Raw genomic sequence first — 27,164 nt, forward strand, 5'->3', positions numbered from 1 at the left:
GACTAGAGTATTCACGCTGTTGGCCACTTTTGTATACTGTTTGCAAGCTTTGCGTAATATTATTAGGTTTTCTGCAGTTCTCAAGTGTGCTCTCACGCCGCTGAGTTGTGTCCGACTCTTTGCAACCGCATGGACTGTAGCCCGCCAGGCTCCTCTGTCCATGGGATTCTCCAGGGAAGAATACTGGAGTGGGTTGTCATTTCCTCCTCTAGGGGATCCTCCCGACCCTGGGATGGAGCCTGTGTCTCTTACATCACCTGCATTGACAGGTGGATTCTTTACCGCTAGAGCCGCCATGGCCATATCAAATACCAAGGTAATGAAAGAGAGGGAGAAAGAGAGAGAGAGAGGAGCCATTTCTGGGATACTGTCCTGGACATTTGGGGTCAGGTGGCTCCCTCATCCACTCAGGACCTGAATGTCCCACAGCTGCTTCTTCAAATCTGAGTCACCCCACCAGCCCACCCATGTGGAAGACAGCCCACCCATCTATGAAGTGTTCCTCTGGCTGTGGTTGGGCTGCAGGTTAGAAGAGCCCAGCCTTCTCTCCTGGCTCCTACTCTGGCTGGCTGTCAGGCACGAGGTGAGTGCTAAGCTCTTTCCACGGGATAAAAGAACAAGATGGCAAACAGCTCCACCCATAAACCTCAAGCCAGCAAATATCTCCATTGGGACTAAACATTTCTAGGTAACAGAGAAGTTGGTTATGATTTTGAATCACTATTACATCTCAACTGAAGCTGAAACCCCAATACTTTGGTTACTTGATGTGAAGAACTGACTCATTGGAAAAACCCTGATGCTGGGAAAGATTGAAGGCAGGAAGAGAAGGGGGCGACAGAGGATTAGTTGGTTGGATGGCATTACCGACTCGACGGACACGAGTTTGGGCAAGCTCCAGGAGGTGGTGATGGACAGGGAAGCCTGGTGTGCTGCAGTCCATGGGGTCACGAAGAGTTGGACATGACGGAGCAACTGAATTGGGTTCAAGCTGGTGGTGCAAAGTCCCTCTGGACTTAGATGCCAAAGCATGCTTTACTTCCTGTAATGTACGCCAATGCCCCATGGATGGTCCTGGGAAAATATTGTCTGTTTCACAGCTTGCCTTCCTCACCTGCAGAGTGGGACTGTGAGTACCCCTGTGTCCCAGGGTTGGTGTAACCATGAAACAAGTCAGCACATGAAACAGGCTTAGAATGGGGCCAGGACCCACGACATGCCAAGGAACTGCCTGCCCTTAGTGTTACCCAAGACCTTTCGAAAGATGTAAGCCAGCAAATATTTCCCAACAAAATAGCAGAAAGAAACCACAATAGGCTTGAAGTACTTTTCTGGTGACCTCAAAGTCAGGTTTTCACAATCAAAATGATCACATATGAAATCTTTCATCTTTTCGCAACTTGGATCCTCAGTACTTGAGTTACCACTACTCTCTTTTTTTAATTAATTTATTTTTTTTGGAGTACTACTTAATTTCTAACAGGGTGATTTTAATGACACTGAGCTTCCCAGGCGGCACTAGTGGAGGCAGAGGATGAGAGAGTTGGGTAGTATCACCAGCTCAATGGACATGAACCTGAACAAACTCCAGGAGACAGTGAAGGACAGGGAAGCCTGACATGCGGCAGTCTGTGGGGTCACAAAGAGCTGGATATGGCTTAGCGACGGAACAACAGCAACAAATTTTAGTGGAGATACGTGGCTTTAGACCAAGAAATGCTCAAGTGCCATGATGCCATTATAGACCGAAATATGAAGAACTTGACGATTTCTCTTTCTTTTTTCTTATAGAACATTGTTTTTTATTGAAGTATAGCAGATACAATATTAGTTTCAGGTGTACAGCATAGTGATTCAGCATTTAAATATGTTATTAATTCTAAACAATCACTGCGGTAGGTCTAGTTACCATTCGTCCCCATATCAACCTGTTACTGTATTTTTGACTATATATATGTGCTGTGTATTACATCCCTGTTGCTTGTATATTTTATAACTGGTTTGTCCCCCTTAATCTCCTTCACCCATTTCACCCAGCCCTTAACCCCTTCCCCTCCGTCGACCACCCAAGTGTTCTCTGTATCTGATGGTCTTTTTCTGCTTCTTCATTTGCTTTGCTTTTTAGATTTCGCATGTAGGTGAAATATTTCCTTGATTTTTTTGTATTTGTCTTTGTCTAATTTATTTCATTTAGTATGATATTCTCAAGATCCATCCACCTTGTCACAAATGGCAAGATTCTGGGGTGTTTTTATGGCTGAATAATGTTCCATTGTATATGTATGTCCCATCTTCTTTATCCATTCATCTGCTGATGGACACTTCCATATCTTGGCTATTATAAACAAGGCTGCTATGAACACTGGGGTGCATGTATCTTTTCTGAGTAGTGTCTTTTTTTTTCAGACATATATCCAGAAGTGGAATTGCTAGATCAAATAGTAGCTCTATTTTTAGTTTTTTGAGGTACCTCCAGACTGTTTTTTATAGTGGCTGCACCAACTTACATTCCTACCAATGGTGCACAAGGATTCCACATTCTCACTGGCATTTGTTATTTGTGTTCTTTTTGATAATAGCCCTTCTGACAAGAGTGAGGTGATAACTCATTGTGGTTTTGATTTGCGTTTTCCTGGTGATTATTGATGTTGAACATCTTTTCATGTGTTTGTCAACCATCGGTATGTCCTCTCAAAAAAATGTCTATTCAGATCCTCTGCCCATTTTAAAAATTGGATTGTTTGCATTTTTTTGCTATTGAATTGTATGAGTTCTTTGTATATTTTGATATTAAACCTCTATTGGTTACATCATTTGCAAATACCTTCTCCCATTCAGTAGGCAGCCTTTTCATTTTATTGATGCTTTCGTTAGCTGTGCAAAATGCTTTTTAGTAAGATTTATTTTTGCTTTTCTGAGGAGACATGTTAAAAAAATGATACTAATTTCAAAGAATTTACTGCCCGTGTCTTCTACAAATTGTGTATTTTCAGGTTACATTTATGTCTTTAAGCCCTGTGGAGCTTGTTTCTGTGTACGGTGTGAAAGTAGGTCACTTTCATGCTTTTGCATTAGCTGAAGAGATTGTTCATTCCCCCACTGTATATTCTTGCCTCCTTTTTGTAGATTAATTGCCCATATAAATGTGGGTTTACTTCAGGGCTCTCTATTCTTTTCCATTGATGTGTACATTTTCATGCCAGTACCATACTGTTTTGAGGACTGAAACTTTGTATTTGATATCAGGAGAGTGATACCTCCAGCTTTGTTGCTCTTTCTCAAGATGCTTTTGTGAGCTACCATTGCTTTCAAAGAGAGCTGGGCAGAAACACTCAAAATAAAAACGGTCTTATCGCTTTCTGACGTGCGGAGAGATCTGTGCAGGAACTCTGATGCAGTGAAGTGCATCCTAGCAGTTTGCCTGAGCTCCCCCTCATATCTTCCTCCACCCTCCTCTAAGACATGGACCAGGAGGCTCCCTGGAGCTGGCCCTTCCCCAGGCACCTGGACCCATCTCTGATCTCCTTGGAACTCACCCATCTTTCCCACTGTTGCCTCAGGGCAAAGCATCAGATTCCTATTCTAACAAAGTCACTTGTGGTAAAGCACCACTGGACAGTGATTACTTACCAAAGAATCTTCCTCTGTTATGCGTGCGTTATGGGGACTTCAGAGGATGCCTGGGTACCAGGCGGGGCCTCTAACCTGCAGCCATGCAGGAGATTGAACAGGCCCATATGGAGAGGTAGAGAAACCCTAGTGTCTTAATGACATGAGACTGTCTAGTTGGCCTTCGGTAACAATGTATGGGAGTTGGGTGGTCCTGACTTATTCCTTTCTCTTCTTACTCTGCTTCTGACTACTCTGATGTAATAGGGGATGATTCTGATCTCCCAGTAAATCCGTTCCAACAGATCAAAGCAATTGAGCCTCTTGAATTAAGCTTATATGAGCAATCAAGATTCATTGAATAAACTCCGAGTGATGAACTTGCTGTGAAAGTCTATGTCCTTCGGAAGCAAGAGACAATGATACATCGAGGACCAAAGACTACAAAACTATAATCACCTACAAGTCCCCACGTGTCAGAAGAGATCCTGGTACAAAAAATCGGTTTGGTTCTGGTACCTGTATAAAACATGTGGACAGCTGTGTCTACGCTGACAGCACTCCTGTAGGTCCTGGCTGCGTATCTTTGCTGAGGGGCTTTGCAAGGGAGGAAACCAGATAGAAAAGTGAAAAAAGGTAGCACTTTGGAGGTGTTCCTGCTTCTGTTCTTGGGAAGATGAGAAAGGAGGTTCAAGATCGTTTTGTTCTGATGCCCCTCTGGCTTGTCAGAGATGATAGAAGAAAATTGTTCTCGATGTGGAGGGATGAAAAGATGCTCCTTCATTCGGCTCTGCTGTTAAAATCCGTGGAAAGACGGGAATGTCTCCATCTTGGCAGGAACTCATGGTGGTAACTTGCCTCTAACTTGTCAAGTTTTCAGGTCCCTCTAGAAATGAAAACGTACATATTACATTTTTCATCATGTCAAGTCATCTCCCCAATATTAAGATAAAGCATGACGTGAATGCTTGCCCAGTCGTGTCTGACTCTTTTCAATCCCATGAACTGTAGCCTCCCAGGGTCCTTGGGATTTCCCAGGAAAAAATGTCACAGTGGGTTACCATTTCCTCCTCCAGGGGATCTTCCCCACCCACAGACTGAACACACATCTCTTTGTGTCTCCTGCATTGCAGAGGATTCTTTACTGCTTGAGCTACTGGGGAAGCCCAAGATCAAGTGAGTACCAGCATTTTGCCCTGAGGAGGGCGTCAGCAGTTCACAATTAATGGGGACAAAATTGGTCTCTGTTCCATGTGGACCCCAGGTAAGTGTGAAATAGTTTGCCTGCCCTGTGCACCTCCAACCAGTCATTCCCCACCTACTCCCATCTCCAACCTGAGACTTTTCCACCATTTCCAGCTCTTAGCATCAGTGTTCCTGTGTCCTGCTCTGAGCTGTAACAATGATTCGAGCTCCCAGTAGGAAGAGAAAACTAGTGGATGAAAAATGACGCAGTAACCTTTAGCATCAGAGAAAAAAAGATGGGCTGATTCCCCTCGAGGCATGTGAGCTACTGGAAGGCCCTCCCGTAGATGTTCAAAAGAAACAACTAAAACGGCAGGCGTGCTGGGAACCTCTCGTGGAGGGAAGCCTCTTCCGGGTTGCCCCCTGAGACATTTGAGGGGACGTGACCCACGGAGGCCTTCAGGGGCCAGGGCAGCCCTGGTTGATATGCTCCCCAGGCCTCAGCGGAGCCATCCAGCTGCCCAGAAGAGCCTGCTCCTCCAGTTCTGGGAGGAAGGGGAGCCCTTTCTAACCATCCCACTTCCCCCAGCACGCCATGGAGCCTCCTGCATCTGAACCACATGCCTGATGAGAACCTCTGGAACAGGTCCTGGGACCCTCAGTGCTAGCAAGCAGCTGAGGGAGGTGCTCTGCACCCCAGGGTGGAACTCATCACCATGCTGTGCGGTGGGTTTGGGGCTAGGCTCTCGGAGCTGGTCAGACGCAGGCTCTGCCCCTCATTAGCCTGGGTGGGGGCTTATGAGGGTCCTATCACCTCTGATATGGGGGTGGTCCCGGGGCCCAACAGCCAGGGCAGTGCCGGGGGACACGGGCTGAGATATGAGGGCACCTCCCTTCAGAAGCTCCCACAGTGATTTTGGAACCCTGCGCCTGAACTGCACTCCGCCCAGCTCAGGACTGAGCCAGGCTTCTTCAACCTGCTGCTGCGACAAGCCTCGTCACACAGACCCTCTCACCCCGCGAGCACCCTCATGGGGGTGCACCTCTGAGGCTCCCTGGGTGAACGGGAAAAGTCCTCTGCCCCACCTTTGTCCACTTGGCTCTCAGCCCACGTGACCCTCCCGCTCCCCACCCACATGTCCCTCCTCCCCCACCCTCCACGTGGCTCTCAACCCCTTTAGTCCTGTTCACAGGCCGTCTGCAGCCACTGCAGTGAGGAGGCTGTGCTTTCAAATGTCTGTTTTCTGAGGGAGTGATGAGTTTGGGCTGAATTTTGTGCTGAAGAGCACCGCATGGCCCTCAGCACTGGGCCAGGCAGCCAGCTCACAGCCAAAGGGCCCCAGCAGTTTCCCCCGCAGCCTGTCTGCTGCCTCACCCTGCAGTGGGCTGATAGCACACAGCTACACAACAGCAGGGCTGGAATTCTAACCAGGCCCAGGCCCAGGGCCTCAGCCCTGCCCTCCTGATTTAAGGCAAATATTCAAGGAAGGAGTGGAAATTGACATCAAGGCACTTGAGCAGTTTGGTGCCCGTCTTAGCCAGCTGCTTTAAATGAAAAGAAAGTGAAGGTCACTCAGTCATGTCTGACTGTTTGAGACCCCATGGACTATACAGTCCATGGAATTGTCCAGGTCAGAATACTGGAGTGGGTAGCCTTTCCCTTCTCCAGGAGATCTTCCCAACCCAGAAATTGAACCAGGGTCTCCTGCATTGAGGGTGGATTCTTTACCAGCTGAGCTACCAGGGAGCATTTTAAAAGGTCTTGATCCCCCAGGACAGAAAGTAGATTACTGGCCACCAGAAGATGAGATCCTGGCAACATGGAGTGACGGCTTCATGGAGTCTCATTTCCAGGAAGTGAAAATGTTCTGGGTATATGTCAGGCAGCAGCAACACAACATCCTGAATGGGCTGAATGCTGCCAGATTTGCACGTTAGGATGGTCAGCTTCAATCAACGACAACAAAAAACCCCAACAAAACCAAAAAACCAAAGTTCTTTAAAATTGGTCCAAGGCCTGACATGGGGCTCAGCCTGGCGATCGAGTAGGTAAACATTTGCTGCATGCCCGTAGGGTGGAAGGCAGGCTGTTGAGGCTCCTGCTCCTGGGGAGGGTGTCACCCCATGTTCACTAAGCCATCACGGTCGGACCTGGAGTCACCTGGGCACTTTCTGTCCCTGGATGCTCTGTTCTTCCTCCCACCATCTCCAGGGCTCTTCCAGCCTGCGCTGGTCCTACCAAGCCAACCTCACTGACCCGTCTCCCTCCTCCCACCCCTACTGCAGGGAGGCCCCCAAGGCACAGAGCCACCCAGGCCCCTCCTGATGCCAGACACTCCATCCCACCCTGGTTCCCCCAAAGTCAAACTCCCCAGTGGGCTCTGAGGGCTTCCAGTCCAGACCTCTCCCACCTGTCTCCATGCCCGCACACGCCCACCTGCCTGATCTCCACCCCCAGGGCTGGTCCTCAGTAGCCCCTCCCCTTTCCCCATTTGGCAGAAGTACATGGTCCTCCACGTCCCAGCCACACTCGCCCTGTGTGTGACCAGCCCACCAGGCCCACCCTGCCAGGGCCTTGCTGGTGGAGTTAACCATGCCTAGTTCACACCCAGGAGCACAAAGTCACTGCTTAACAAATGAATAATGAATTAGTCACTTCCTGGCTCCAGATAGCAGGACTGGGGGCCCACAGAAAGGATGCTAGAGCTAGAATGATAGGCACCAACATGAGCTGCAGGGGTCGTGGGGGCTGCAACCCACCTCCATCTGCTCGTGAATCCAGTCCAGGAAGGAAGTGATGCGTGTGTAGACTCCAGGCTTGTTCACCTCGGCACAGCCGATGCCAAAGCTGGTGGCTCCCACCAGCTTCCACACCCTCCGCTCCTGACACACCAGGGGACCCCCGCTGTCTCCCTGGATGGCAAGGAAAGAGCAAAGGGCAAGGGCACGGAACAGACATTGCCACCCTGTGTCCCCTGTCCTGGTGACAGGACCCTGCTTCACCATATCACAAAATACAGCGTGTGGACGGAGCTGCATCCACCACCTCCCCCACTGCCCTTCTGGAACTGACTTGCCCTCCTGAGGGTGGGGTCCTGGTCCTTCAGGGATGGTCCCCCTCCAGCTGTCTCCCTGCCAGGGCTCATTGTCCTGAACCCACAAAGTCAAGGCAGCATGGGGAGCAGAGGGGTGCTTTCAGAGGGAGGATATGCCTGGCCAGGGGCTTCAGCTGAACCAGGCAGTGTTGGAGTTTCATCCACTGTGGCTGTGCAGGCTAGATTCACTGGTTTCCCCTGCCCTCTGCCCTTTTGGACCCCCTGGAAACTCTGAGACCCTCCTTGCCACCTCCGCCCAGCACTCAGGCAGAGGGGAGCGTTGAGTAAACACGGGCCTGGCCAGACAGGAAAGGGAGCGATATCTTAAGCAAACTTCTTCCCACACCCTGTAAATTTGCTTTTCAGTCGGTCATAGGGACACGCTGAAGGTAGTCTGTCCTGAGGGCTGGGTCGCCTTGCCCACGGCGTGGCCCCCAGACGTCACTGGGTGCCCCTACCTGGCAGCTGTCCACACCGCCTTTCAGGTAGCCAGCGCAGAGCATGGACGGGGAGATGATGCCACCGTACACATCCCTGTGGTTGCAGACCTTGTTGGAGATGAGAGGCACGGCCGCGTGGTTGAGGACTGGGGAGGCATCACCTGGGTCAGAGCAAGGGGATGGGGCCTCTGTGTGGTGAGGGGGCCCCACCGGGAGCTCAGATGACTGCCTGGGGGTGGGGTGGCCTGAAGGTAGACAACCTTAGAGCTCTGTCCCCTTGTGAGCGGGCTGGGGGAAACCCTGCTTCATCCCAGGGCCGCTCATTTCCCTAAGTCACCAGTGTGGGAGGATGGGGCAACTATAGCCAGCAGGCGCCCCTCCCCCAGGGCCCTTCGTAGACCAAGCACTCAACCAACACCAGCCCATTTAGTTCCCTGAACCCAGGTAACAGGAGGAAACAGGCTCGTGAAGGTCCCACACACAGCCTTGGGGTAGAGCCTGGGCATGGTCAGCAGAAACATGTCCTCCAGGCCCCAACCCTCGGAACCTGGGGCCCTGCCACCTTCCATGGCAGAAGGGCCTTTGTGGATGTGATAAGACCTTGAGATGGGGATGCCTGCGTGGGTAGACCTTAAATGTAATCCCAAGGGTCCCTCAAAGGGCTAGAGAAGGAGACGTGATGATGGAAGCAGAGGTCAGAGAGGAGAGAGAGACTGGGGGACACTCTGCTGCAAGGGGGGAGGAGGAGCAGGAGCAAGGGACACGGGGGCCCCAGAGCCTGGAAAGAGGGGCACAGATCTTCCCCCAAAGCCTCGGGGAGGATGGCAGCCCCCACCCTGACACACTGATTTACAGCTTCCAACGGCCACAACTGTGAGGTGGTCCCCGAGTGTTGCTTTAAGCCTCTAAGTCTGGGGTCATGAGTTGCAGCAGCGACCAGAAAGTAACAACATATCTGCGGTGGTCCAGCCTCACCCCCCTCACCCAGAGGGATGGACCCCCTCTAACTCCACCTGTTTGTAGACTGTGACCTTCATGTCTTATGGGCTCACCGCAGGGCACACCCCGCCTCTCACTCCTCTCAGGTCTCAGCGTCCAGCTGAGGGTTTGTGCTCCCCCCTGACCATGGCATGTCCGGGGGACATTACACTGGGACACCAGAGGGGAGCAGGCACCGGGGCCTCTTGGTTCTGGGCACACTGGAAGCAGAATCTTGATCTCAGACCACTGACCTCCATCCTCTGTGGCCCCCCAGCCTGATGTCCAGCACAATTTTCCATCAGGAAAGTTCTCTTCAGAGTTGGGCAAACAGACCGGTTGGGTCATCTCTGTTTGGAGAGGAAACAAGAGAGCTTAGGCCATGGAAGCTGCCATCTGAGAATGCCGCCACTTGGTGTCTGCCTCTCGGGGCTAGCGGTTGGGGTGTCTCCCAGAGAAAGCCCAGGTCCCTGGTCATTTGCTCAGACTAGGGACCTCTCCCTGACCAGAGCCCCAAAACAACCCTAGATCATGGCAACATGGGTGAGTCTAGACCACAGGTCAACCATAGACCGTGGCAATGTGAGTGAGTCTAGACCAGAAGTCAACATATTTTCTGTAAAGAGTATATATTTTCTGTAAATAGTATATATTTTAGGCTTTGTAAGCCATGTGGCCTCCATTTCAACCCTTATCTCTGCCACTGTAGCATGAAAGCAGCCACAGGCAGTGGTGAACAGGGCGGGCTGTGTGCCAATAAAACTTTACTTAAAAGGAGACAGAAGGTCTAATTCAACCCATGGGCCCTAGTCTGCCCACTCCTGGTCTAGACTGGGGGCACACTGCTTTATGGAACATCGTTCTGTGAATCTTCCCATCCCTCCTGACACATCTGGAGGCAATGAGCCTGCCTGTCCATGTGGGCTGTATCACATAAGCCCTCCACCAGAAGCTGTCCCAGGGCCTTCACAAGGCTACATTCTAAAATATGAACTAAGCTTTCCAGGTAGGACAAAACTGGAAAGGTGGAGAAAGGACAAGGGCACTCATTTTCAGTTTTATCAAAGTGCAAGTGTTGGCACCTCATTTTTTACAACCAAGGATCATTAATCATAATTAGCAAAGGAACACCACCATTACAACTTCTCTTTGTTTTTCTAGAAATATTTGTCTCAGAGAGTGACGCATAGAGAATTCCGTGTGCTGTGTGATAAATGCATTGATGACTCTACCAGCTCCAACCTGCTGTTGGTCCTGAGCCAGCTTTCTGCTCCAGCAAGGGCCGTGTTTGTTATACTCTACCTGATCTCTAAGCTGCTCTAGTCCTTGGGAAGAAGAAGGGGGCTTTTACTGATTTAGGCGGAGGCTCATGTGCTCTGTCATAACGGCAAGCAGCTGGAGAATTCTGTCCTGTATGACTTCTCTGGTGTTTTTAAAACCTCCAATCATTAGGACTTGACATTTCCATGGGTAAACAGAGCTGCTGGACTCAGCAGCTGGTTGTGAGAGAATATTTCTGAGTATTTCCAGGAGTTGGAGATGCCCAGTTTATCTTCCAGCTTATAAAGAAAGGGCCACAGAGAAGATCCCACCCCAGCCAGCTGGCCAGCCTGAGACGCCTTCTCTTCCTCAGCCAAGGTCAAGATACCAGGCATCTGGGTGGCACTGGCAGAGCACCTCACCAGAATAAGCACCAAACAAGGAAAATCTCTTTGTCCCCACGGACCTAAGACCCTCTTCTACCACCCACAGGTACCAGGTGGCCTCCTCTGGGGAAACCCCTTTAATCTCCAAGAGGCATTAACTGAAAAAAAGTAGCTCAGGTGAGACCTCAGTGGCCCCAGGAAAACCAAGTTGGCCAAATTAGAACCACAAAGACTCTGAAGTCAAATAGCCATCAGAACCACAACCCACTAAAGTAGACCAAGAGCTGCACAGGAAACTTGAACAGGGTGACTGTCTGTTAAAACTGAAGATGTCTGTCTCCTAACACGCTGGCCCAAATGTCTAGGATGTGACTGAAAATTTCTCCTCATACCAAGAACCAGGAAAATCACAACTTTAATGCAAAGAGACAATCAGCTAAGAACAATCAACACTGAAATGAATCTAGACATAGGACTAGACATTGGAATTACCTAGTGGAGAAGGCAATGGCACCCCACTCCAGTACTCTTGCCTGGAAAGTCCCATGGACGGAGGAGCCTGGTAGGCTGCAGTCCATGGGGTCGCTAAGAGTCGGGCACAACTGAGTGACGTCACTTTCGCTTTTCACTTTCATGCATTGGAGAAGGAAATGGAAACCCACTCCAGTGTTCTCGCCTGGAGAATCCCAGAGACAGTGGGCCCCCATCTATGGGGTCACACAGAGACGGACACGACTGAAGCAACTTAGCAGCAGCCGCAGCAGTGGAAATTGTAAGGCAGCCTTCATCAACATGCTTCAACGAGTAATTCAAATTCTCGTGAAACAAATGATAGCAGGAAAATAACAGATCCCCGGACGTACCATTAAAAGTGACAGGCCCGGCCAGCTTCATGAGGGCGATGTCATTGCCCAATCTCTTCGGCTTGTACTTGCTGTGGTAGATGATTTTTTCCACCAGATGCGAGGGGGCTGGACTGTCTAGCAGGGAAACAAGGCCCACCTGGATGGTCCAGGACTTGGGGAGGTAAAGACTGAAATGAGAGAGCCCCAAGCACTTTCACCCACAGATCACAAGTCTCCCGAGAGCCAGTGCTAAGGAGATGGCAGCAGATGCCCCCACAAGCCCTGCAGAAGCTCAGATCCACCCATGCGTCCCCTAGACAGGCCTTGATCTCTGCACCTCTGGGCATTTGAGAAATGAACTCACCTTTCCATAATGGCCCATTCTCCATCAGAAATCGAAACAGAGGCAGGTGGAAATAACATGGACACTTGCTACTGTGTTTGGAACTATTTTCTGTGGTTTTCTTCCACGCCAAACCCCCTAACAGGGGGGTTGCTCTGGGGAGCCCCCGCCCACCCTGCACCATCCCTCTCTCTCTCAGTCACTACATGGTCCATGGGAATGAGCTATAAGGAGGTCTAGGGGATTTGCATTGCTGCGTTTCCTATACTTGAGAGTTTCCTTCCCCTCTTTCTATCTTTTCTGTAAGAGCTGAAGGTCCCTAAAATGATCCTCGGGTCACCAATCCCACCCAGCTGATGGAGCCGGATCCACAGTGAGAAGGGTCTGTGGACCTTACCTTGTGACAATACAGTCCGTTTTCATGCTTTCTTGACCCGCCTTGCTGCTGACCACCCAAATCAGCCTTGTCCCCATGTAGCCTGTACTGGACGGGGGTCTGTGGGAGATGAGGATGCCCCCCACCAGGAGGTCAGGAGAACTCACTCATAAACACAGTGGGCAGCAGTGACAACCCACAGCGGGGTGATGACGGACCCTCCGCACAAGTGGTAGCCCTGGAACTGCAGGCTGGCCTGCCAGGGCCACTGCGCCAGCGAGGATGAGTTTCCACCCACGATGCGGGGACTGGAGCCGGTCCTCAGACCACAGGCTGCAGAGGGAGAGAGAATGGTGGGGCGGGTGCCTCGGGGGAGGGGAGGGGGCAGGTCACCTGAGACAGGGGATGGGCAGGGTGCTGCGGGGTGCAGTGGGCACAGCCCGTTAGAGCAAAGAGCTGGGAGCTAGCATCAATCTCCGCATGACACTCATGTCCCCAGGATGGTGACAGCGCTCCAGGAGCTGGGGAGCCTCATGAATGCAGGGGCTGACTTCTTCAGCTCCAGCTCCTGCAACAAGAGCCCCCTGCCAGGAACAAGGGGCTCCTGCCCAGGCTGGGGCTGAGGGGTTGGACTGAGCAGGCTGTGCCCACTTTCTGGTGGGGGGAGGGGAACCGTGAGTCAGGCTGTTGCAGCCACCGCGGAATCACAGAGCTCTGTGCACTGTGGTCCTGTCTGCTGCTGAGCAGTCTCTCTAGGCTGCCTCCCCTGACCCGGCAGGTGGGGTCACAGAGCTCCCACCTGGCACACAGGAGGAAGGGCCTGGTGGCAGAGTGGTCCAAGCAGAGGGGACAGGAGCCTGTGAGCCACGGCTTCCCTCTGTTTCTCTCTGCAGTCCTGCCACTCTCACCTGAGCACTTCAAGGTAACCACGTGGCCCGAGGTACATCCCTCCCTAAAATGGAAAAAGAGTGTGTTTAATGAAACATCCCAGGCCTCAAAGAGTCAGGTACCACTGAAGCGTCTTAAGCACTCACACACCCGAGGCCTGGGAACCAAACACTTTTTACCTAAATCTTGGGCTAAAAATAAATAAGTAAATAAACTCTATTCCCCCACTCTTGAATACGGATTTCAATTTTTAGTCTATTAAAAAACAACCAAGTCATTAACAACCAGTGACCACAGTGAAGTATGGTGTATATGTGAACACGGTTGAGTATTTCTAGGCTTTGTATAGCTAACCATGAGAGACATATAAAGAGCTATATTAGATAAACATATACTGGTATCATTTGCTTGTCCATTTTACCTTGATGTCCTTCACTGGCCCCTGTGGGACACAGAATGTCCATCGGATGGCGTGACAGACTCGCCTGGCACCAAGTCCTTGCAGCCCAGGACACACGCACGTCAGACAGGAAAACCCACCCTGCGAATCCTCTGTAAATTCCTGCCTCTAGAGCCCAGTCCTGTCATTCAATCATGCAAGAAAAAGCTAATGTCACCAGCCCAGGGTTTTAGGACCCAAGTAATGAACTGTCCCTGCAAACTGCATGTGGGTCCAGGGGGGCGATTGTCAACTCCACGACGGCAGGCTGAAGACTATTGTGTTTTTTTTTTTTTTTTTGAAGACTATTGTTTCCTGGAGCAAAGGGTATACTCCTCTTGGGGTTTGGTCCAAGAAATCAGGAAGAGTATGGAATGTGGGTTCAGAAAGCCTGTGGTACCTCCTTGCATCAGGCAGGTGACCCCTCTAAGCTTCGGGCACCTGTCATTTATGGATACCTCATTTCACCTTCCTTAGAAGATCTCCTGGAGAAAGAAATGGCTACCCTCCCCAGTATTCTAGCCTGAGAAATCCCATGGACAGAGGAACCTGGGAGGCTGCAGTCCATGGGGTCGCAAGGAGTCAGTCACACGACTGAGCGACTGATTGACAAGTTATTTGGGGAAACATCTAATACAAATGGTGAACATTTAAGTACTTTGTAAATAAAGTTAAGTTTCTTTCTTAATTCCTTTCTTTCTAATATTTTCCCCTCCTTCCTTCCCTCCCTTCTTTCCCCCAAACACATCTGCAGCGCCCACTATGTGCCCAGGCAGTACCGCACTTATCTGCATCAGGTGACCCCTTCATCATCCTTCCTCCGTTTCTCTGCTGGGCTCTATCTGCCTGGTTTGGGGTTAAGTTCCTGTACTCCAGCCTGGTGTGTCCACCCTATCTAACCAAACTGGCCAAGCCCTCAACTTGCACTTGGAGAACACAACCTCATGCTCAAACTCGGTGCATGACTAGACAGAGTGGACCCAGCACCCCCTGGTCACTAACCTCACGTACACCGAGTGGTGTAAAGCGGTCACTTTGTCATCTGGCAAGAGGTAATTGATGGACACGAAGTCCTCTCGAAACTGCTCTTCGAGCGAGTCCACTCTGAGGGTGTCTGAACTCACGTAGCTGCAAGCACATTGGAAATGCAGATCGGACCTGAGAGATTCACTCTGTGCCCCAAATCAATCTGGGCTCAAGTCATAGTGTTAGAGGTATCACACTGTGTAGGGGGGACGGAAGGTCCTGGCGTGCTCCCAAACCATCAGTGGCTTCCTTCTGCCAACCTAGCAAGGCATTTCAGACCTGGAAGAGTCTGGGACAGCCCCCTCCCTGAAGCCCATTCACCCACCCTTGGCTCCAGGCACATGGGAGAGAGAACTACTTCCTGATGTAGCTAGGTGGACCCCCGCCTTGATGCTGCCTAAAGCAAGTCCCAGAGGGGACAGAACATGGAGCTCAGTGGGGTGTTTTCAGGTGGGCACCAAAATGGGGTTGCTGAGAAACCCAGGTAGGAATGGAAGATTTTCCCAGGCTGCCCAGAGCTGGTGGGGCTCCTGTTACAGAGAGATGAGCAGTAGACAGAGCACTTTGTGGGGCTCCAGGACAAGTCAATGTTTGAAGGGCCAATGGAGAATGATGAAGAGGACATGATTTTCTTCAGATCAGGTGTTGGAAGAGTTATGACATAGCAGGACTTGGAATAAGCAAAAGACAAAGTCACTGACTTGCTTCACTATCGAACTCACCTACTTATCACACAGGATTTCATCAGGTCACTGTAAATGCAGAGGGGCGGGGCAGGCATGGGATACAAAGTGCAGCCGGATTTGGTTTGGAGGAAAATGTAATCAAGGCCGTGGCACTGACCCTCCCAGCCTCCCCAGGTATTGCTCAACCCGCTGATACGGCAGGTGCCTGGTGAAAGAGCCACTTGTCACCAAGATGGAGGTCCCAGTGTAGGTGGGCTGGGCTACAGGCGGGGCAGTAGGGATGATGCAAAGGGATCCCAAAGGCTGCTACTGAAATCCCACAGATCACCAGTCTCAGTGGCAACAATAGCCATGACCACGGGCTTACAGGGTATCCCTGTGGTCCAGGCTGGCTTTGAAGCACTAAGACACTTGAACCTCACGGCGACCCTCTAAAGCGGGTACTGTTATTCGCCTCAATTTTGAGGCCCAGTCACATGACAGGGCTGCATGTGTACTGGGACTTGGACCCAGGCAGTCTGAGCTGTCAGTCCATCTTTTCTTTTTACCACAGACCTCTCACACGGGATCAAAGGAGGGCTTTCAATAGAGACGTAGAATAAACAAGAATGGATACAGAATAAATCTTAGAACTGGAGCAAGAGATAGGGAAGCAAACAGCAAGTTTAGAGGGAAGAAGAATGGACACCCTTGAGGTGACAGCCCAGAACCTTGGATCCACTGGACTTACCCTCTGAGAGAGCAGGGCATGACCGTCCTGGCAGATGGGGAGGGGTGAGCAAAGGAATGAGGGCTGCCGGGAAGTGTTGGAGCCAGGGAGGGGGGTCACTGGGCCCTTCTGCTTGATGGAGAGGAGGTCAAGGATTCCAGAAGGGGAAGTATTCCAAGAGGGAGAGGCAGGGGAGGCAGAAGGGAAGGGGAAGGGACGCCCCCTAGTGAGGCCAAGAAACCACCTACCCAGGAGCAGAAATGTCCAAGGGAAGCTTTCAGCTGTGAGCCATGGTGGTGGGTGTGTGTCTGTGTAATTGGTGCGAGTGTGTGTGTGTGCGTGTGTGTGTGTGTCTGAGATACGGTGTTGCGTCATATGGTATATGTATGGTGTGTAGTGTGTGAGTATGGTGTGTTTGCAGTGTGTGTGTGGTGTGTGTAGTGTGTGAGTAAGAATTGCATGGTGTGTTTGCAGTGTGTATGTATGTATGCGTGTGTGTGGTGTGCAAGCTTCCTCCAAGTCTATGAGGAGTCGAGCTTATGTCATTTGTCATTTCTGAGGGCAATTGTGGGAGTGATTTGCTATTGTCATCAGCCTAGAAGTGCAGCTGATTCCTGAATTCAGGTCATTGCTGGAGAAGAGGAGGCGGGTCTCAGGGATACAGGCTGGAGGGCAGGTTTCACCGGTTTTGGAGGAAGGAGCTAAGAATACCATACTTCACATTTTGCAAGTCCAGGGTCCCTGGATTCAGAGCACTGTTTTGATGCCCATTTCCTTGGGTATAAACAGGGATGCTCACGTTCTGTGAGTAGTGTGAGCACTCAGAGCCCGCATGCTCTTAATCCTGAGACTCCAGAGCAAAGGGGAGCAAGAGAGATGTCCTGGGCAGCTGCTTGGGAGTCTAAAGGAAGAAGCCAGGAGAGGAGAGGGGCTGCATCAGGGCCAAAATATGTCATCGCAGTGCGAAAAGTCACATGGGCAACACAGAGAGCTGAAATGCAGAGATGTTACTGCAAGCGTTCTTTTTCCTATTTAGTGCTAAACAACTGTTTTAAATGATTAGACTTTCATTAAATTACTGACTTTTCAAACTTGACTCTCTGGGGTTCCTTGGGAAGTGGGACCAAGCAGGGTGGTGGCTGGAAGCTTCCCTGCAACTGTGGTCAGAGGAACCGGGGGTTCGGTCTCCAGCTCTGAAGCTCTTTACTGAATGCTTGCATCTAGGGTCCTGGCCTGAGATGCCCCCCAAACACGCCACGTCCCTTAGTGTGTCAGGACCTTGGATTGCGCACGCACCAGTGATGTCAGACATCGTGAGGTTGCCAACATCGTGATGTTGAGGAGCCCTGTGGGTGCCCAGATAAACAGCAGCTGTCTGCCACTGTGACCACTGCTTGTGTCCTGCCTACCGCTGGACGCTCTGAATTACCTTGGAAACCCCAGCTGGGCGCAGGCAACAGTCGCATGGTGACTCTTCCAGTCCTCAGCGCACACGGTCCTCCATGTGGCAGCCGTGAACACCTGGAGCACGGCGTTCTGGCCGCTCACACGGACTGGCCAGCACACAGGAAGACAGGTCATTAGTGCCCTGAAGGGCCCTGAGACCCGGCAGAGTTTCTCTGAAGCCCGCCCAGACCCTCCTGTGCTGAGTCTGACCTTCCCCTGACCAGCATCCCACCCTCACAGGGCAGCCACAGTTCTTATCATCTGGACCTGAGTCTCTTCCAATTGCTTATGGAGTCCCCCCAGCTTAATTTAAGGTCCATATAAGGCCCTCCCTTAACACCCAGCCCAGAGTTTCCTGGGGTGAATGCCAGTTGGGTCCCAGGTCTTGAGAATGGCATTGCATTCGACCCATTTCACAGATGGGGAAGGTCAAGGCAGAATTTTACTGAAGTCCTCATGCTTCTGCAGTGAAAAGGCATGACTTTACCACATCGGTATTCATCCTCCCCGTCTCTGCAGTCTGACACCCCGTCGCATCGAGCCGTCAGCTCAATACACTTAAAAGACGACCGGCACTTGTACTTCCCGGAGCAGTCAAAGTGGACTGAGGAAAGGAGAGGGGGTGTCAAGGAAGGCCTGCTTCAGTGCACCCCACGGACAACCGTGCACCTGCCACGCAGCCTTGAACTTGCTCCAGAGTGATAAAAGCTGCATTGAAACTACCACCCTGCCAGCAACCTGTTCCCCTCAGCCCAGTTTCTATTCTGGATTCCAGAGGGTGGGGCAGCTGCACCCCACTGTGTCTCCCTAAGTGGCCTCAAGCCACAACTTAAGGTGAATTTAGACTCTGGAAACTCAAGGTCAACAGAGAAAGTGCCTGGCTGTGGCTGACTGGCTGAGCCAGTTGAGTGAGGACCCTGGCCTCCAGTCTACCTCCTGTCATCTCTGACCCTGGGTGAGAAATGAGGGAACTGTGGACCCCAATGGCGAGCACGTGGAGACTTAAACTGATCTGAGAGCTCCTTATTTGAGGAGTAAATGAGAAGTTGTTCCCTATCAGAGACCATTCAAATGATTCACTTTCTCAAAAGCCGCTTGCACCTTATTTGAAACCTGGCTTGGCCTGGCATGAATGGCCTCCTTGTCTCCTCCACCGGCTCCCACCTCCTCCTGCCTGTGGGTTCAGTTTCATCAGCTGCCTTTGGACACATCTATCAAGGCAGGCTCCTTAGTGACAAAGCCTCCAGCATGGCCAAAGGCTCTGACTGGGGCCCTCCAGAGTCCTGCAGGCAAATAAAGCTCAAATCAGCAAACCCAGAGAGTGTTTGCCTCAGTAATTAAGGCTGTGCAGTGGCCCTGGGAGGAAAGGGGACCTTGTGAGAGTCTAAATGCTTAACAAGTATTTGAGAAGCTACTAAATAATGAATGGTACTCACTGCCCAGACCGATGGCCAGCGCTAATATCAACGCAATAATCCCAATGACAATGATGGGAAAGAACTTCAATGGCAGCAGAGACAGGATCTGGGCAGCCACTGCGTCGGCATCTAGAAACCAAAAAGTGGGGAGGGAAGAGCAAAAGGCCATGAAACCACAAATTTGAATGAAATAAAACAAAATTTAGCTATTCCTCCACCTGTCCTCAATGCAGCGAATGTTCCAGCCAAAGAAAGCTGACACAGAGAAGAGACCGCCTACCAGGGGCACATTCTCTAAAATTTGAGCCTTACGCTCCCTGACTCCAACCCAGTTCTATTCATCCTCCATTTGGGGCTGCTGTGATGGGTTTAACTGTGTCCCCCTGACATGCTGACGTGTTTATGTTCAAACCCTCATAACTCAGAATATCATCTTATTTGGAAATAGAGTCTTTACAGAGAAGATCAAATTAAAACAAGGTCATCAATATGGGCTTTAATCGAAAATGACTGGCATCCTTATAAACAGGGGAAATTCAGACACAGACCCATACACGAAGAGGGAGGATAATGTGAAAAGACACGGGCAGAACGCCACGTGAAGATGAAAGCAGAGACTGGAAGGCATGATTGTCAGCAACCCCCGTAATCTAAGAGGCAAGGAAGGATTTCCCTGCAGGTGTTGGGGGGAGCAATGCCCTGTCATCACCTTGGTTTCAGACTTCTAACCTCCAGATGAGGAGGTGATAGATTTCTGTTGTTTTAAGCCAAAGAGTCTATGGTGTTGGTGGCCCTAGGAAATGAATACAGAGGGGAGGTAGGACCCCACTTCCAAGGATGTTTTCCTACAGAAGAGGGCAACATGTAAAATCCAAACAGGGTGCTCTCAGGAGAGGAAGAGCTGGGACTTTGGAGAGGGTCACCAGATGGCATACAGGTCATTCTCCACCAGCCATGGGTGCAGACACCGATGGCCTTCATTCCAGATCATCTCTTGGAGAGTCTCCCTGCCTGTGCTTGGAAACTCACAACTTGAAGTGAAGAGAGTGAAAGTGTTTGTTGCTCAGTCCTGTCCAACTGCCTGTGACCTCATGGACTGTAGCCCACCAGGCTCCTCTGTCCATGGGATTCTCCAGGCAGGAATATTGGAGTGGGTAGCCATTCCCTTCTCCAAGGGATCTTCCCAACCCAGGGATCAAACTCGCGTCTCCTGCATTGCAGATTCTTTACCATCTGAGCCATCTGGGGAAGCCCCCACTGGCAATAAAGACTGTGGTTGTAAAATGATCAATAGCATTCCAAGTTGCCCAAAAGAGAAGAGAATTGGGAAACAAAAATGAGGAGGGGTGAGGAAATAACAGGAAAGGAGAAAAGAAAAGGGCACAGGGAAGGTCTGGGGAGAGAAGAATGAAGGGACAAGAGAAGCACACTAGGCTTAGTGCCAAGGGTACAGAGCAGGGTGGAGGGACCATTGGCACGGCCCTTGTTTAGCCTTGGATGGAGGAGCAGGTGGCTTGTTCCAGGCTGCACTCTCAGCACCCAGAACAACAGTGGCCATACTGCAGTCCTCAATAAATGTTAGTAGATTGACGGGAAGGAGGGATGGGCAGATGGATGGACGGATGGATTGTTTCAGGATAATGAAAGTGGTTTTATCTCAGGGTCAGAGACCAGTTCTTTCCAGGATGATCAATTCACTGTCAGCAAAGCAGACTCCTTCCTTCTCCCTTCCCTGCCCCAGGAAGCCTGTCCCAAACCAGTCAGTCTCCCCACTGAGATGCCCACTCTCCAGTCTCACTTACAACTCAGCGGGAGCCCTGAATGGCCGCTCATCCTTCTAACTGTTCTGTAGCTAAGAAGGAGATTTAGGAAGTAAGCCCCAACTGTAGATTCAAAAAGCAAGTCATTCAGTCATGTCCAACTCTTTGCGACCCCGTGGACTATACAGTCCATGGAATTCTCCAGGCCAGAATACTGGAATGGGTAGCCTTTCCCTTCTCCAGGGATCTTCCCAACCCAGGAATTGAACCCAGGTTGGCCACGTTGCAGGTGGATTCTTTACCAGATGAGCCACAAGGAAGCCCAAGGATACTGGAGTGGGTAGCCTATCCCTTCCCCAAGGGATCTTCCAAACCCAGGAATCAAACCAGGGTCTCCTGCATTGCAGGTGGATTCTTTACCAACTAAGCTATCAGGGGAACTCCAAAGAAAGTGAAAGTTGCTCAGTGCTGTCTGACTCTTTGTGATCCCATGGACTAGTTCTTGAGGCCAGATTACTGGAGTGGGTAGCTTTTTCCCTTCTCCAGCAGATCTTCCCAACCCGGGAATCGACCCGGGGTCTCCTGCATTGCAGGCGGATTTTTACCCACTGAGCTATCAGGGAAGCCCCTGCAGATTCAAAGATTGTCCCCATCTGTAGATCCAAAGATTCTCCTTCAGCTAAAACCTTTGTATCAGCTCATGTTTGCCCCTTTACAGCTCCTCAGCCACATGCCCTGTGGCCCTGTCCTGGCCCCACCCCCTCCTCCTTGAGCTGTCTTTGAGGGCAAGCTTGGAATAAAAAGCAAAAGGCATAGTATCTCTCCAAAGAAGGAATGCAAATGATAAACAAGCACAAAAGAACCTTCAATCTCTTCAGAAACAGAAAAAAAAAAAAAAAGCATATTGGACATAATTGCGTATCAACTTTGCAGTGTATTATTAGTATTACTCCTACTGAAGTCCAAGTGAAAAGGAATAGGTCTCCACTTAATAGTCAACAGGAGTATAATTTGTGTAAACTTTTTGAAGGTCAAACTGGAAATATGTATTGGTAAAGAATCTGCCTGCAATGCACAAGACCCCGCTGGAGAAGGAATAGGCTACCCACTCCAGTATTCTGGCCTGGAAAATTCCATGGACTGTATAGTTCATTGGGTCACAAAGAGTCAGACACAACTAAGTGGCTTTCACTTCACATTAAAAAGCTTAAAAATGGATAGAATATTTGACCTATTAATTTCACTTCTAGGAATTTATTCTAAAAAGTCATCAGAGATGTACACAAATCTCTACAAACAAGTACACTTAAAGGAATGACCTTGATAATATTGATACATGGGCACATGAAAATAGCCTGCTGCTGCCGCTAAGTCACTTCAGTCATGTCCGACCCTGTGCGACCCCATAGACAGCAGCCCACCAGGCTCCCCCGTCCCCGGGATTCCCCAAGCAAGAACACTGGAGTGGGTTGCCATTTCCTTCTCCAGTGCATGAAAGTGAAAAGTGAAAGTGAGGTCCCTCAGTCATGTCCGACCCTCAGCAACCCCATGGTGCCCCCAAAAAAGTAGCTGGTGAAATAGCAAATTGTATAGAAATGCTTAAAATGATAAAGAAGAGGACTCGGCAAACTTTTTTGTGAAGGACCCGATATAAATGTTTTCAACTTTATGGGCCATATCGGTCCCTTTCACCATTACTCAACTCTATAGCTATACGTGACAGAAGCCAGACAAAATGTGAATAAATGGATGTCTGTGTTCCAATAAACCGTAATTTATAAAAACAGATGATGGGCCAGATTTGGCCCAGGAGCCATTGTTTGACAACCCTAAAAGGCTATTAATTACTTAATGCCATGAAAAGATGAACATGATATTTTTAAGTTTCAAAAAAGCTTCAAAATTGTACAAATAGCATAGGCAGGCCTCATTTTATCACTCTCTGCCAGCCAATATTGCAGTTTTCATGAACTGAAAGTTTCATAAATTGAATGCTGTGTAGTCAGATAATGGCTAATATTATTTAGAAATAAGTTAACTGTTTAATTAAGCTAAAACTCAAGTTTTAACTAGGTATTATGTACATTGTTTTATAACTAATGCTGTTGTACACCGAATGGACTACAGTATAGAAAAAGTTTGACTTTTACATGTATGGGGAAACCAAAAAATTAATATGACTCAATTACAATATTCACTTAATTGGTGAATTAGGTGGTCTGGAACCAAACCCAAAATGTCTCTGGGTTCTCCCTTTATATGTCAGTTTCAAAGGGAAATACAGATATGTTGATAGGATAGGAAAAAGGCAAGAAAACCTATAAAATGCTATAGTGTTATCTCTGAGTAAGAGTATAAAATTGTGGGTCATTTCAAAAAATCTTTTTGATTAACTCCATTTCCTAAATTTCTATCATGAACAAGGCATTGACTTATTTAAAAAGAAAAGTTTTTAAAAGTTTTTACTCTTTCCTGAAACTAGGAATTAATCATGGAGAAATTTTCAAAAATTAGCAGAAAAGAATATGTACACTGCTATTGGTATTCATACGATATATATATTATAAAGTATTAGCAACAATTATATGTCAAATGATGCCAAATGGCCATGTAGATTATACATCTACTTGATGCAAAGTTGTAATTTTATTTAAAAAAGGGGGCGGCCTGTTTATAAAACCAAGAAAACACATGAACAATACATGTCTCTCTCTGCACTATAGATGAGCATGTATTTATAGACAAGGACACAGAGAAAATAAAGAAGATATAAAACCCAGCTAAACGTTGATGGTCAGGTGATTGCAGGGCACTTTTTTCTTTCATTTGCACTGATGCTAATTTTTGAAAAGTGTTTGTAAATTGTGTATCTTTTGCCTTACTTCATACCTCTTCTCCCACCTCGCATTTGTTTACATCAATTAAGGAATCATATGACAGCCCCCCACACCGTGCTTTCTGGAACATGTCGCTCTGCTCAGCCCCCAGTTCAGTCTTCCTGACCACATCCAGGGCCAGGAGCCGCAGCTTCCTGTGACAAGTTCTGATAGGTTCTTACCAACAGGATCCTAACCAGGTATTAAGGAGCCCGCCATTTGTCCAAGCGTTTATGACCCACTTACAAAACCAACTTCCCTTCCTTTAGTTGCTAGAAGCAACTCCGTCACCTGCTGTTGAATTTTAATCTAGGCATCTGATACTTTCAGGGGATCCAGCTTATTTGAAGTTTTCTGGAGGGGCTGGTGACCACTGATTGTCAGGACTTCCTGGAGAGCTCAGAGATTTCCTGGCCAGGATCTGACCCCTAACTCCCCAGGAGAAATTGGAGCTTCAATTTCTGAAAACTTCCATCCAGAAAAATACCACTTGTCTCCAGGAAGTTGTTCAAAGAGGCCTGAACAAAGTGATGGCCTTTTTAATGCCCCTTCCCGCTGGGATTCTGCAAACCCGAGGAAGTGGCCTGTGGATGTGAAGACTCCTGGGGAGATATTTCTACAGGGGACCTTCAGCCACATGGATCATCCGTATCTGGGGGGTAAGGTGGGGGCAGACATCACACCTGGTCCCACTTACCTGGTGCAACAGGACTTATTTTCAAATCGTCAAGGCCGAAAAGTGATCTGAAGGAGAAGGGGGCTTCAGCGGCAGGCGGGTCGTTCTCCCCCATCGTGACTATTTCAGGACCTCGGAGGCCGGGCTCCACCTCCACCTCCACCTCCTTCTCGGGAAAGAGCAGAGAGTGCTTGCTTCTCTAGAGTATTCGCATCAAAAGAATCTTTGTCGAGAGAAATCTTTGAAATCTGACAATCCACATAAAACGCACTTGGTCCCGATAAATCAAAACTATTTGTCCGGGGAGAATGCATCTTTTTTTTTTTTCCTGAGCCCCAGCAGATAACAGAGAAACGTCGAGAGAGAGCGAAAAACTATGAACGTAATTCTTCCAAACATGATTTTCCCAGTTTGCTCAACCAATTTTCAGCTCAATTGAATAGCATGTCATTAGAGATATGCCGGTTTATCATTTAGAAGTCAGTGTGCCATTATTTTTCAGAAGATAAATTACTTTCAAATACTTTCCTCCTCTCTTTTGTCCCCCATAAACTTGAACTTTTGCCTGCACAGGTGATAACACGTACCGTAATCATAAGTTTTGATACTTACATTATGTCCATGTCCCTAAAATGCAGACAGCACCAGGGAAGGGACGGTCATCCCCAGTATTTGGAGCTTCCCATAAACACAGCCCTTTCCTGGCTCACACAGGCTTGACCTAATTAAGGATGGGAGTATCCTTGGCCTCTGGGTGCCCAGTCCCCCCCTTCCCTCGCAAAGGGAGGAGTGGCTGGGCACTGACCACAGGCTTGCACCAAAGCTACACTGGGGCTCTGTTCCCTGCAAGAGAATTCCACTTGTCACGATGCTGAACAGGTGAGAAACCTTTGGAAGTCATTTCCGGTAACTCAAAGAAGGATGGAGGGGGCAAGGAAGGGGCCTAATGTTCCCAACAAAATTCCAGCTTACTCTCCCAGGACTCAGGCATGAGTTCCCCAGGAAGCTGCTTCTGCAAAGAGCTAAAACCTAGAACATTCCAACAGTCGTATAAACACAGATATGTAGATCACCCATTGTTATTTTCTGTTTACGTGTAACATTTGAAACTCAAAAGGGAACTATCAAGCCACTTAAACTCTGTCTTCATGACATTTCTCGAAGTTATGAGAAAATCTAAGCAAGAGTTACACGTTAAAAATGTTTATTTCATTTTCACTGCAAGAGAAGCTTCAAACTGTATCTTAGGAAACTAATCAATTCACACTCAACATTTTTTACTTTGATGCTTGCTGATACATGCTGCTTGCCATCAGCTTACGGCAAATTCCACAGCGCAACTTTAGAACAAGCATAAGAATGAACAGCAAAATGCTTTCCGAAACAGGGAACCTAGGTAAGGAAGTCCCTTCCCAACAGGCCATGACTGGGAGGTTTCCACTGAGAAATGTTGAGGAGTCAACTTTTAGAATCATCTTCTCTCCACCCACCCACTTCACTCACCATTTCTGGAGCCGCCATCCTTCAAAACAGAAATAGCTTCCTTTTTCATTATAAATGCAAGCGTGATGATAAGCAGGCCGCCAACAGCTTAGTCCAACCGGGAAATATTTCCACCGAATCACTCAGCCTTGTCGACTCAATCATCGCAGCAAATGGCAAGATCGCGGGCCTCTGTGTAACCCTACCTGGCGGCAACTATCAGGTAGCCACTGGGGGTTGACTGCAGAGACCAGGAGGGGAAAGTGTGGCTTGCCTTTAATTAGTAAGTGAGCAACCTTTTCAGACACTTTTCATCCGAGAGGCTTTGGGTCACAAGCACCCCTTTTATTTAAAAGAACTGAGAGGTCCTGCCCGATGCTGAGCAAGCTCACCCAGGGGGCAGGGAGACGCTTTGGTGGGTGCTTCTAGCCCCCTGTATGCCTGAGCCTAGATTTAGACTTGCAGCCACTCTGCAGACAAAAGACAGGGGACCCGCGGTCAGCACTGTGCAGACACTTTCTGGCTCGGTCGTGCAGGGGCCTCTGCCTCCCAAGAGGCTCCCGCACACAATACAGCTCAACTATGTGTAACCACAGAGCCCTGCTGCTGTGCGCCGGGGACTAGGAGCCCCTTTGGAAGGCTGGGGAGAATGTGAGCTAGATGGAAATCAGGCATTCATTGATTCACGGGCCATCTGCCATGGGCCAGCCATCTAGACGCAGAACAGATGGCAAAGGGGTCAAAGTTTCAGGTGAAGATGAATACTGGGAAGAGATGGGGCTGGGAGAGGCTTAGAGAATCGTGGGACAGGGTGGTGGAGTAAGGCCTCCAGGAAGAAGTGACGTTTTAGCAGAGCACTTGATGACGTGATGAAGCGGGTCTTATGAGCTTGATACCAACCAGGATTCTTGACCTCCTTAATAAATAGAAATAGATAAGAGGCCAGATGAGAAATTCAGGCAAGGCTTTATCAGAGCTCCTATGGCCCCAGGAAGGAGCAAAAACAAGGAAGAGTTTCCCTTGATTGCTCCTCGAGGAGGCTTGAGCTGGTTCCTTACGCAGGTTGAAGGTGGGAGTGGGTCCAGTGGTCAGGCCAGAGGGGTGGCTTAGGTGGTTTGCCCACTCCTTGGGTCATGATGAAGGCAGGGGGCACGGGCAGTACCCTGCCTTGGCTCCCAGCTCTTCAGAAGTGGCAGTTGGGTGGTTTTGTTTTGGTCTTGTATTTTTTGTATATTGTCCAG

The 27,164-nt window shown here is 49.3% G+C and overlaps 1 protein-coding gene across 2 annotated transcripts; it reads right to left on the reverse strand.

Annotated features, from left to right (window-relative positions):
* Nucleotides 1–1,774: 1,774 nt before the first annotated feature.
* Nucleotides 1,775–26,496, reverse strand: TMPRSS3 (transmembrane serine protease 3). 2 transcript variants are annotated; one of them, XM_060405839.1, is made up of 13 exons: nt 25,945–26,496; nt 24,463–24,607; nt 19,148–19,258; nt 18,199–18,315; nt 17,695–17,818; nt 14,847–14,972; nt 13,426–13,469; nt 12,685–12,850; nt 11,817–11,986; nt 9,562–9,657; nt 8,348–8,490; nt 7,555–7,707; nt 1,775–4,495 (listed from the first exon to the last, which is right to left on the reverse strand). In XM_060405839.1, exons 1-13 carry the CDS (start codon nt 25,960–25,962, stop codon nt 4,478–4,480), a joined length of 1,431 nt encoding a protein of 476 aa, XP_060261822.1. In that variant the 5' UTR covers nt 25,963–26,496; the 3' UTR covers nt 1,775–4,477. The 2 variants fall into 2 exon arrangements, with proteins under 2 accessions (XP_060261822.1, XP_042093403.1); XM_042237469.2 differs by lacking the exon at nt 25,945–26,496 and adding an exon at nt 25,054–25,243.
* Nucleotides 26,497–27,164: the final 668 nt, after the last annotated feature.

The sequence above is a fragment of the Ovis aries genome, chromosome 1, assembly GCF_016772045.2.
Source record: "Ovis aries strain OAR_USU_Benz2616 breed Rambouillet chromosome 1, ARS-UI_Ramb_v3.0, whole genome shotgun sequence".
In the NCBI taxonomy this organism is placed as follows: Eukaryota; Metazoa; Chordata; class Mammalia; order Artiodactyla; family Bovidae; genus Ovis; species Ovis aries.